This window comes from Cupressus sempervirens, chromosome 10 (assembly GCF_028749045.1).
Source record: "Cupressus sempervirens isolate cs-2001-9-10 chromosome 10, ASM2874904v1, whole genome shotgun sequence".
Classification (NCBI taxonomy): Eukaryota; Viridiplantae; Streptophyta; class Pinopsida; order Cupressales; family Cupressaceae; genus Cupressus; species Cupressus sempervirens.
The window spans coordinates 410,632,905-410,646,150 of record NC_143127.1 but is presented as its reverse complement, the minus strand read 5'-3'; the positions used below and the strand labels follow the sequence as shown (position 1 = coordinate 410,646,150).

At 33.7% G+C, this 13,246-nt stretch overlaps 1 protein-coding gene across 1 annotated transcript; it reads right to left on the bottom strand.

Annotated features, from left to right (window-relative positions):
* Window positions 1-3,624: 3,624 nt before the first annotated feature.
* LOC149534434 (DELLA protein RGL3-like) lies at window positions 3,625-4,991 on the bottom strand. The gene is made up of 2 exons (XM_089806025.1): window positions 4,760-4,991; window positions 3,625-4,673 (listed from the first exon to the last, which is right to left on the bottom strand). Exons 1-2 carry the CDS (start codon window positions 4,989-4,991, stop codon window positions 3,625-3,627), a joined length of 1,281 nt encoding a protein of 426 aa, XP_089662151.1.
* Window positions 4,992-13,246: the final 8,255 nt, after the last annotated feature.

Below are 13,246 nucleotides of genomic sequence, written 5' to 3'. Positions count from 1 at the left end.
ATTTACAGGTGTGACCTAAAAGATTGTAGCCTTCAATTCCAAAGAAAATTCCTCAATATTTTTGCCATTATGTTTCATCGAAATAGGAATGTAAAGGGCACTAAATGTAACATCTTGATGGGGATTGCGTAAAACTTAGTTTTCAAGTAGGTCCATAGACATTGGCTATTGTTAAACATCACACACTAAGCTTTGACTGGTATAGTGGATGTGGGCCTAGTTCTACTTACCCTCTCACTCCCATTTAGTCTTTTGTACTTTTTTATTAGTTATTTTGTTCCCCTTTCCAATCACATTTAACTATTACTGTATAAGTTAAATAACCATGATCTACATAATATTTTTTTATATGAGGCAGCAAAATAAGAAATGTTTAAGGTATGCAATCAATGTCACTAGATTTGTGAACAATTCTAATGAAAATTGTGTCACATTATTACAAAATTAACCATCCTTTAAATCATATAAGATAGGAATTTTTTACTAAGTCGAGAATTTTTTTATGAAAAGACATAATAATTTTGACTTGCGCAAATCCTAGAAGCTAGCGTAGAATGAGTTTGGCTCTAAAAGGAAGTCTCTTTTTCTCATTTTATGTGAATAAAAGAATAATGTAGGCATGAAACCACACAACATTTTTTCCCTATGCACCATCGCACTACATTTTTCCTTCTACACAAAAGACCTGTGATGTTGTGGAATCACAAAAATGCACTTTGATGAGAGATCACAAGATGAATCCCCTTCTTCACAACATACCTTTGATCATGTGCAAACACAAAAATGCACTTTAGCATGACATCCCAAGAAGACTTATCTTTCCTCTCATAGGCCTTGCGATGTCGTAAAGCACAAAACTGCACTATAATGCAACATCACAACATGAATTTCCTTCTTGAACACATGCATGCAATCATGCAAGAAAGCACAAAAATATCCTATAGTTTTGACCTAGGCATGCATTGAATAAGAAAAATATGTCAAATGAGCATAATTATCTTCCTACAATGCCCAAACTCATTCAATGCACAAAAATGCACAACTATTCTAACTTGCATGACATCACACTAAGAAAGCTCCTCTAGCAATTTGACCTATGATCATGCGTAGACATTAAAATGCACTGTGGTTTTGACTTGTGAATGTCAAATGAGAAAGAAAGGACTCATATGACAAGTAAACTCATACGATGCCAAAAATTGAAGTGTATTTTCCTACTCTACACAATATCACAAGTCTTTTTTGCAAGAAGAGCTTTCTCCTTGCAAAGTTGTGCCATTGTATTTTTGTGTCTACATAAGATTGCAAGTCAATTGTGAAGGATGAAAAATCATGTTGCAATGTTGCACCAGTTCCTTTATGTGCTTGCATGACATCACAAGGTCAATTTGAAGGGATGACTAGTTTAGTGTGATGATGCAAAAGTCAAAACTATGACCTTTTGTACATGACCACAAAGCTGTGAGAAAGAAGGGAAATCTTGTTACAATGATGTAATAGCATTTCCAACCAGACTTAACTATTATCATGCATTTTTAGGCATCATAGGAGTTGGTTGAATGAGTTTGGCACATTGTAGGAAGTCCTTTTTGTTCATTCAACATTCACAAGTCGAAAACATTTTGCATTTTTGTTTGATAAAATGTGTGACATACTAAACATAAAAAATCATCCATTTTGGCAAAATGCAGGGTACATGAGGTATTAAATGGTTCGATAAAAAGTTGATATTAGCTAAAAATTATTTTTGGCTAAGGACATCTCTTCAGTGTCTATAATCACCCCTAGAAGTGTCTTGGCTTCCCAATGTGGCTCACCAAAGAAAGTTTTTAAATCTTTTTCAGCAAACCAATTTTTTTCTAATATCCTACAAACATATGTTCCACTACAACAGTGTGCTTTGCAAACAGTTTAGGTGCCTGTATTTTGCATATGGTACTATAATGGTATTATGTAAATAATTATTCGAGACATTAAATATTAGTTAGATCAAGTATCTTGTCTATGCTTCCACATTTTGTTACATGTCTGTAGCATCTGGGAAAATCCCTTCTTTTCGTAGAAGTCCATGCAACATTCAAAAGCTTCCATTTTGATATATGGAGAGAAGATCCTAGCTAAGATTGTGACCTCTAGATTAACACCTGTCAATTAGATTAGAGAGAAAGTTTATGAATCCTTGTCCACAAACACATTTTGGGCATATCCTACAATCAGCCAGCCTTAAACATCACAAACCAAGGAAGAAATTAATTTTGAAAAAATAAGTCAAACTTTAACTATTTAACACTTTTACTCTAGGAATCAAGTCTTAGTGTGTGATGTTTAAGCCGTTCGCAATAGTAGTAGTAAAGACAACACCCTGACAAACATTTCTCATGCCTTGTCTACACTTCCACAGTTTGCATGCGTGTCTGCCAATGTATTTCCAGTAGAAATGACAACCGTCCATGCACTCTATTCCGAAGCTCCCATTTTAATACAGGCCACTCCAAATGAAAAATGTTAGGAAATCTTTTTGTTTGAGTTGGACATCTGATGGGCAGTTAAAAATCATGGAAACAAGTTTGAAAATTTCAGCGGGATTAAAGCAACTGAAAATAGCAATCTCAAACAGCGAACAAGATAGGGTTGGAGAATTGTTGGACTATGTAATTAAAACGTGAGGAGTGGTTTGGAACAGGTACACAATATGAAAAAGTTTAGGAGGAAGCTATGTCCGAATAAATGAAGACCATGCTGACCGAAGCCCGAAGAGTGGGTAAGGACAGTAGAAATACTATTTAATCAGCAAAATATTGTTTCATGGAGATTATATGATTACTGTACCGATTTCATACCTTTTCTACTATCATTCAATCTGTCAATGGGATGTCATTGTTTGCGAATTAAGTGTAAATTTTGCTGTACAAAGTTTCGCAATTGTAACATTTTTGTCGATTCAGAAGCCAACGCAAAATATTGTCCCCGTTGCATATTGCACCATTAGGTAGTAGAAATATTAGCAGCGCTTCAATCAGTCTGGATGTATTGAAGAGTACAAGCATCGAGAATTAGTATTTGGTATCTATATATTTATATATATATTACTATTTAAAGGTGCTCTGATTTCACAATCAAAACAGAAGTTCAGATTATACGCATACAGTCCGATGACAAGGAAGAATTGATCAGAACTAACAGTGTAATTACTTAATATTGTGGGACTTAAAGTTCTTTAAAAACCACGTCAAGTTGTGACAGGGGAGCCATCAGAAACTAAGGAGCAAAAATGAGACCAAAGCACAAACCCTAATTATTGGAACCGTAGATATTATGTAACCATACAATCTTATATATAAGAACAGCTTGGAATGTTACTTACTCAGGAAATAGAAATTAAAACCTGTGCATGAATGCTAGAACACTCTAATTCTAGCATCTATTCGCCTTCTGTGAGCACGACACTCTTTTAAAACTCTATTCTCTTTCTAGTTTTACCAACAGTCCAGGCGGAAAGTGCAAATAACGGCGTTCCTTTCCACCTTACAACGATGGCATGGCCAGCAGGTTCAAGAGTATAATAATTTCCGGAAGCATATTCCATCAACAATCTCGCCTGGTACAAGGCCTGAAAGCTGAAGTTCATTTGCGTGAACCCCGCTTCATTGAAGAAAACCCTCCACACCCAGTTGTAACAGTCCTAACTCTCCTCTCATTCCCTTCATAGACTATGATATTTCTTATCTCATTTCCTTCGATTAATTCTTCATTCCGTACCCTCCTATTATCATTTCTGTCTGGAATAGTAACATCTAACAAATCAAACAAGGCACTGTATTTGTAGATCACCTCACTCAATCTATTCACAAATGATGGAGAATTAAGCTTCGCTTCTCCTTCGACAGTCACCATAATCCGAGGCCTTAGTTGCTTGATAACAGATAGAACTTCTACCAGCAGAACTGGGCTATACAACAAATTTCTCAGGATGAGTGAAGCATAAACGGCAACCGCTTCGTTTGCCTGTACAGAAAATATACCTGGCTTGATTTCCTCCATGTTTTGGATCTCCAACATTTTGTAGAAGAAGCGAATACCCAATGACATCACCAGCTCTTGAAGTGTATTCCCAATTTTCCTAAGCTCTTCGCCATTCATTCCCACTGCTGTAATCTTCAGAATCTGAGGCCTACATGTAATATTATAACCACCTGCTCTGTGTGCAAGATATTGCATTAAAACTGTCCATTGTGACCCAGTTCGTATACCCAGATCAATTACATGGATTATCTTCTCATTCCCCACTGCGTCTATTATTGCCTGCACTGCAGTGAACTGCAGCAGTCTGGTATACGGCAGAGCACTAATATAGTAAGCAGCGAGACTAACAATACACTTTCTGTCAAATTGAGAGTCGATATCGCGGAATCCAAAACGATTTGGATCTGATAGAGCTGCGTTCGTGGAGATGCGCAGGATTCTCTGGTGTAGAGCATCTGAGACGTAATAGGCGAGCCTTCCCGTAGGATTTCCTAACTGGGAAGACAACTTCTTGCATTTACTCACAAGCAGGGCAGCGTGTTCATATTCCCCGTTGCCTATCAATTCACCGGATGCTAACATAAGCTGAACTAATTCCAGCCTCTTTTTCTCTTCGGCGCCCCCCAACCATTTTCCGCCTTCAACACCCCCTTCGAATTCATCATTTGATCAGTCCAGTTTGGTACCATCTCATTAAAAATTTGTGTTTCGTGGAAGGAATTTTTAGGCGCATCACTGGAATTATCTACTGCACAAAAATCTTCTACTTTCAAAGGCAAGATATCACTATTTACAATTTCATTGTTCGAATGAAATGTTTGAAATAAAAAATCCTCCATGGGATCCTCTCCGAAAGAAAGCATTTGATCGTCTGGCATAGCAAATTCACGACCATCTCTTTCCACCAGAAATGGATTAACTGAGCAATCTGACAGAGCCCGTGGATTCCCATCATTAAATGCACTCATTCTTTCTCGACTCGATGCAATGGCTTTCCGAAATGCCCGTGGCTAAATAGCCGAAGAAATGCACCCGATGTGACCCTCATTTTAATTTATTAATTAATTTAAAACTCAGACCAGTTTATAATAACGATGGAGTTGTGTCCTAACTTGATAACAATACAGTTGTCTTGTAATTTATTACTTAATTGAATGATGTAATCATTTCACATCCGGGGAATCCAGTCGGCTCATGGAATCCGCTGAAGACAGCTTTTTAAACAACGCAAAGCAGCCACCGAGGAGATGACAAAGACACGATAGGTAAGACGGGAAGGTAGATAGCGTACAGCTAGTAGCTTAGGATATGAAAAACAATGTTTTCGTCTTTTGCTTGGTATAAAATAAACAAAATATTGTGATAAAAACAATGTTTTCATCCTTTCCTTCAAAGGAAATAAACAAAATAGTCAGATGAGATAAATTTGATATCAGCTGGTTTATGGTTGGTTTAAAAATCACATATTAAGTTTTAAAAGTTTTAAGTAGTCAAAGTTAACTTATTTTTCGGAAGCTTAATTTCTTCTTAGTGTATGATGTTTAAGAATAGTCCTCGTTTGTTCACTAGCCTCCATAGCTACATAATTAAAACCCGAGTTTTATGGAGGGTATTTATTAAAAAAAACCTGCAATGTCTACAATTGAATTGAATTTTGTAATGGTATTGATCTTATGAGTATAATACCAAATTTGAATATAGATGATTGATGAGTTAGAGATATTGTTTTTAAATGTTAAGACAAGTTCTAGCATTATAGTAAAATTCGGTTCTTTGTGGGACTTCTTGATGTTCAAAATTAGAAGCATAAATATTACTTGAGATTGCAAAAGTAAATATTCAAATTGTTAATATTTTTCACTCTGACTAACATGAATTTATTATTTATAGTGCACTCAGAAAATATAGGATTAAAAAATGCACAGTCTATAATCCATTTCTACTTAGATTTTAGATCCTTCTATTTTAATGTCATAATTATGTATTTCTATTTATCTAAATTTTGAAGAATAATTTGAGATTTTTACAACTATTCTTTAAAATTAATTAATCTTAAAGTAGTAATTCTTATGACATTTAAAAATAACAATAGAACTAATAATACATTTTTTAAAATAAATAGTGAATTACTCGAATTAATTTTAAATTGAACTATTATAATTATTTGCTATAAAATTCATAACTCTTAATTATACTAATTAGGTTATAGTATTTTGTCTCCTCACAAGAATAAAAAAATTTATTTTACTTTTTCTTTACAATGTCGAATTGAGATTTTCGCACTTCAAGATGTTAACTTTCTCGAATTATATTATTTGTATTTAATATTCAATGGTCATTTGAATTCACCCTTGAACACCTTAGATAAAGTAAATACAACATATAAAAACCTACAACATCCATTAAGAATGTTGGTTATTTCAATTGCTAGTGTTCCCTATAAACAAGGCCTAGACTCTAGTTGACGCAAATAGTTAAGCTCCAATGACGATGTCCAAGCTTGTGACTAGAGTAAGAAACAATGGAAATGAACCAAAAAACTTACAAGAAATGAACATAGTTGAGGGAAATATCACTGGATTATTATTAAGTTCACATGCAAATATAGATCTTACATTGCCATTATTATTATTGAATAGCTAACTAACAATATACATTAACTATCCTCATTAACAAGTTCACAGTCGACCATCCATTAATTTTTTGTAATAGACCTGAGTTATTCTAGTTGCTTGCTAGACTAATCTACCTCCTAATCATGTAGCATAAGTTTCATTTCTTGTAATACCTCTCACTTCCTAAAACTAGAATCTATATGCTAATTACATACAACATCATCAATCACATGTCAACTTATCCAATGATTAAATTCCAAGATTAAAAAAATATATAGGTTAGGATAAAAATAATAAGAATGGCCCAAATGAATATGCCATGTTGTATAAACATATATGAGGGTCGAAGAAACTTATTATATCATAGAACAATGTTCCATTACATGTTACATGTGGTGAATCTCCATCACAAGTTGTAACTTGTCATGTTGAACCTTAGAACAAGTAATCTAGTATAGGACCAAACCAATCTTAACATTACTTCATTTGAAAACATTAGTACACCATGCCATGCTAGACACATGATCACTATGATACCTAGACCATGCCATAAGGATCTCATCACAAAATGAGCCTATTGGATCTATCATAACGTAAACAATAGGAGAATTGCTCAAATGAATATTAAACATATAAACTAAAATTGAATTTCTTTTGGGTAATGCAATATTTCCAACAACACAATGATTCTTGTGCGTTAGACACCTTCAGTAAATAGAAGATGCCCCATAAAAGGAATTTAACAACATCTAACAAGATTCAAAATGTAGAGGCCAAGTTCAATCTTCACCCACTTGTCTTCTCTATATGAAGAACTAGTACTAATCTAATTCTTGCCATGACAATTTATAATATGATTGATGCAAGTATTCCTAAAATTTTCAATATATTAGTTCCCTCTCCATTAAATATCCCACCATTTCTATCACTGTAGTGACCTCTACTATTAATTGTTCCATTTTCCTCTACCTCTTCTATCACTACAATAAGCATCTTGTATCTATATTATTTTTGGCTGTTTGGCTCAACCTTTGAAATTATTCAAATTATTCTTAGCCTTCAATCCACACTCAAGGTTATCCTACTCACATAATGTAATACCCTTTTAACCCTAATAGATTATTGGTAGTGCCAAGAGTTGAAGTTTGAGACATGATAGGTTTTCTTGTTATTGTTGTTCCTAAATTTTATTTTCCTTGGTTTAACTTGATAGTGATATTTATAAAAGAGAAAGAGAATGTGCTACTATAAGATTGATTTTAGGTTTACTTATTTGGACCCCCAAATATTCTTGGCACAAAATAATCTCTTGTAGTATATACAGATTCTCGTATCTACTTGGTAACATTCTATATCAATGAAAGTATCCACAATGAGATAAAAAATCATATTATTTTGTTAGGATTGATGAAATGAATAATAAATTAGAGATATGATCAGATAGTACACTCATATTCTTGTGATATAACATGCCAATAATTTAGGCATATCCCTATCATTGATGCCACCTTTGTGCCACTACTATGTGATTTGAATTTGCATATGATGTTTGGATCTTCTTTTGTATTGTGCATTAGATAATGTTTTATATAATGCTTCTATGATGCTCTAATGATACTCTAATGACCTAGTTATCTCATCATGCCTTATATCTATATTCTCTTCTTGGTATGCCTTTGAAATGAGGGGAGGCCATTATAGTCGATCTAACAGTAGATCTAGATGATGTCACACTCCTTCTTCCTTTCCTATCATTGTTTGTGTGTGTGTGTGTGTGTGTATGTGTGTGTGCATGCACACACACATATATGTATATATTCATATATATAAATATGTATATATTTATATATACATGTATATATACATATACATATATGTATATATATATATATACACACATACACATATGTATGTATGTATGTGTATATACAAATAAATATATTAGTGTGTGTGTGTGTGTATACATATATGTGTGTGTGTGGTATAAGTTGTTTTTTGGAATGGAGGTGTGTGAAGGTGCCAAACATCAACTCCATTTATCTATACAGGTTTAGGATCTTCTTAAAATCCTTGAATAAGTTATTGTTGATAAGGAGATGGCATCAAGATCCATATAGGCATCTTTGTATCCTTAGAACTCTTATAGAAGTTGAATCAACTCGTCTAGGGGATTATGTGTTATCATCTTGTTTGATGGTTTCATTAGTGGAAGTTAGTGTCTAGGATCGTGTGTTCATTATTATGACCATGGTAATTAGTTAATTTTATTATGATTTTGTTGTGTTAAAAAGTGTGTTAAATACTAAAATAATTTAAAATAATTTATAAGATAATTATTAAAATGGCTCATTATCCTACCCCTACAAGACTTCCATCACTAACCTCCAGATTGTCAAGCTATTAAACTATTAACATGATACTTGTACACTTTGATATTAGAAGTAAGAAAAGCTAGTTTTGGAGTAGGTATAGGGTAAAAGCACAAACCTATGCCACCTTTTATAAAGAAAAATGATCTCAAAACTTCAACTCTTCAACTTTAATGACATAAAAGTGACATTTGTCTTTAGAATTTGAAGATGATGTAAATTGATGAAATGTGTAAAATTAGATGAAGTCTTCATCTTTAATTTTTTAATAAAAAAATAGAGTAATGTTTTTTTATTTAAGTTTTTTTTAAAGGCTACATATTAATTATTTAAAATATAGAGGTTTGTTCCTGCCAAAAAAATATATACAAATGATTTTTTGCTCCAATTTTGTAACATGTTATAGTTGACATGTATAGCTAGTGGTGAAAAAAAAATTGATTTTAGATGTATACTTATCATTACAAGTGTTCAAAGTCGAACTTATTAGAAATTGGCAATATTTTTTCCTATTTAACTTTTCCTATCAAATCTACATATTTTTAAAATCAAATTTTATATACTTGAAGAGGACTCTCTTCCCTAGAGGTATGTATAAATCTTTAATTGTTTGGACATGTTTTACTATTTTTTTCGTTTTTGAAGTGACAACTTCTTGAATGTTAAAATACCTACTTCAAATATTTTAAAATTATAATATATTATAACTACATATTATAACTATAGATATTAGAACTACATAATTTATAAGAACATATATTATAAGTAAATAAATATCAATGAAATAAAATAACTAGACATTCTCACTTTGCAACTTGGCCCTTTAGCACCCATATTGCCTTGCCCTTCAGCCCTCATTGTCTCTTGACCTTTTGACCCCCCTTACATTATTCTTTTGATGTCCCTTCAGTTTGGCTACCTCTCCTTGTCAATCATGGGAATTTCCCAGGCTATCCTTTGGTTTCTAGAGACCTAGTTATTTCTGAGCTGACTTTTAATGCTCGCCCTTCTTGCAAGTCACTACTGAAGAGAGACAATGTCTCTATTGGTGGTCAGTCTTTTGGTATTTCCTTTGTGGTTAAAGTTTCAAAGGTTGGCACCTCTCCCTTGAGCCCCTCAAGGAAAAAGGTTCCTATGTTGTTAAGGGAAGTACTATGTACTATTCTTGATGATATTATTGAGGAATCAGTGAATGATATTGAGCTCTCCCTAGTTTGCAGTTTCCTCATGTTTAGGTCATCCATCATAATGCCCTTGTTTTTGTCCCCCTTTTGAGCTTGAAGCTTCGAGTTTAATCTATGAAAATGGTTCTAATGTTTGAGTTTAGGTTCCCTCTTATGATGATTTCTTCTCATCAACCTTGTCCAACACTTCATGTAGGACTTATACAAATCAATTGCACCAAGGCCCTTAGTTGTCATAGGTTGTTTGGGATTGTTGTAGAGTATGTTCCCCGATGAGAAGAAAATATAAAATTCATTTTTAACATTAGAATTTTCCTATGTTTGCATCAAATCAGATTTTCCCCTATTCATCTTCTCTTTTGCCAGAAGCAAAGCTTGCCTAAGGAGTTTTTGACATGTGAAGAAAGGTCACCTCCAAAAGAAGAGTTTCTAAGGAATATGAATGGAAATGTTAAAGAGTGTCATTTTTGAAGAAAAGGAGTCCCTTAATCTTCCCAAAAATAAGAAGGACTTAGTATTTATACTGAGTCATAATTGCACCACTATCATTGCTCCCCCACCTAGATGAGTAACCTAGAAGACACTTTTTCAACACAAGAAATAGAAGCACATTTTTATGATAGAATGAAGGAATATGCTTACCAAGGATTCCATATAGTGCTCCTTTAAGAAGGGAAGAGTTTCTGAGGCTTCCCCAGGTGAAGAAGATACTAAGTGGTTAACAGTATCGAAAAGAAACTATTTTTGGTTGCCCTAGCTTCAAGCAAGGTGATTCTCCCATTTTCCAAAAGTACAAATTTGGAAGAATGCATGCAGTATACATATAAAGATTTCACCTTTGAAAGGTACTTAGAGGATTCTTGGACATAAGGTTCATCTAGATCAGAGAAATTTCATCTACATGTATGCCATTTCAGAGTTTCGCTTCTCTGACTATGCCTCTGACTGGAAAAGCACCCTAAGTGTTTCTTCTCTGATAAATGAAGGTAAATTATTCTTTTGGGTAGTAACTCAATTGTGAAAAGGGATATTCTTGTGGAGATAATTATGTGATGCTTCCCAAGAGGAAAAGTAACCAACTATAAAAGAAGTGTGGAAAATAAGAAGGAAAGCTTCTCTAGTGCCAAAGTAGAAGCCCAAGTGCCACGATCCTAACAAAGGTAAAATAGATAAGTTCTTCAGCTTGTCAAAAGTGTAAAGGTGACACTACTCCCATGAGTTAACCAAAACCATGTATATTTCTCCATAAGCAAAATTGTCCCATGAAGTGGATCTCCTCTAAGGATCAAAATACAGAAGAATTAGACAAGTGAATTCCTTGCTACTATGAAACTTAAAAGGCAAATCTCATAAAATCTATTGTATGACCTATTAGAAGTAAGTTTAATATGAATGAAACCAAAAGGAGTCATTAAGCTACCATCTTAATGGTAAATCCAATCATTAGGCCATTAAAGGGGATTTCTATGTTAATGGCTCACTCCTCACTCATGTGATCTAGGAAATTTGAAACCCAATGATTAGATTTGAAATCAATAAGACCAAATTCTTGGTGAAAGAAATTTTTCATTTTGCAATAGGAAATTTTATCTTGAGTGTGAATTGTTTCTTTTTCTGTCCATTATATAGTGATGGCTATTAGAACTGGTATGCACAATCATCTGCCTAGTCTTCAAATAAAATTAAAGGATTTCATTGATATATATTTTAGGTTTTATGATCTCCTTGACCTGCACAGGAGATTGGATGTGCAACCCATCCATCCCATCACATCGAAGCTTAAGGAAAGTGGATTTGTTGAAGCTTCAAGGTTCCCAATGGTGGTTTAGGCACTAGAGTTAGTCCATGAATTCATTGAAAGATATGATCTAAAGATAATGAAAATTAAAATGCCAGATGTTTTTGTCTTGCTCACTTTTGACAAAGGTGTCATACAAAGTGCTTTTGGGCTCAAGGCCAAAGATGAATGTTGCGAGATAGAATTTGGATCATCTACCTCCATGTATAATGAAAAGAATACCTTACAGCAAGAAAACATCATAGGGACTTGGTTCTAGAGCCTTAGAAGCAAAAAAAGAAAAATTCTAAAGACTCTCTTTTGAACTAGATTAAAGATGGAGATCATACATATTATTGCCCTACTACTGAGATTGAAAGGAGAAGAAGTCATAAATTTTGTTGAGTTCCATTTCTTTTTGTTGCATATGGTATGTGTAATGTATAGATGGGAAATACATTGGTTGGGTCTAGATTATCTATGAATGAATTTGGCCAAAGTATTCAAGCAGTTTTACATGTCCTCGTACCTAATATATGTTCTAGAAAACCAACATTTGTGGCCAGGACTACCTTTCATAATAGATTTCGATGAGACAAGGAAGGTTTATGATTTCTATCCCTTTTGTCAACTCAAGAGGAGCTTTGGAGATTTCATAAAGGTTAATGATAGCTTCACTATGGGATTGTGTACATAGTTATAAAGTTGCCTAGAGAGGAGATTCTCACCAGAGGATATTTTCATGGTGACCTATTTTGGAAGTTTCTTTGTCCAATTCCCTTCCTTAAAATATATTAGAATTTTTGGTTTTGACAACTTCCCGTGGAGGTTACAAAGGTATCTTGATGATAAAATTGTATCATTTGAGATTTGTATGAAGATATTGGAATGACTAGAATTGTCAGAAACAATATTCCACCAAGATAACTAAGAAGTTGGGGGTGGGGTGTGTGGGCGTGTTTGAATTAGTTATCCAATAATTAAATCATTTATCCACCTTAAATAATCTTAACCATTCAACCAAAGTAAATAGAAACCATAACAAGATGCTATTACACCTTCTCAATTAATTATTATAGGGCCCCATTAAGAACGCATTACACTTAGCGATAACATTAATCTTTCATCTTGTAACGTGAATAACTTTCTATACATGTAACATTATGACCAGTGAGCTTAGCTACACCATCTCTAGAATGTATTTTTCACATTTTAACTTCGGCTTCTCAGAATAACAAATTTTCTTAGAGATATAACAAGTTTACCAAAACATGCTTC

Bases quoted from the DNA above. Each gene is read 5' to 3' on its own strand.
- LOC149534434 (XM_089806025.1), bottom strand. From the start codon at position 4,991: ATGAGTGCATTTAATGATGGGAATCCACGGGCTCTGTCAGATTGCTCA. The intron at 4,674-4,759 runs GTGATGCGCCTA...ATGAATTCGAAG, and splicing joins TTGTGCAGTAGATAATTCCA to GGGGTGTTGAAGGCGGAAAA.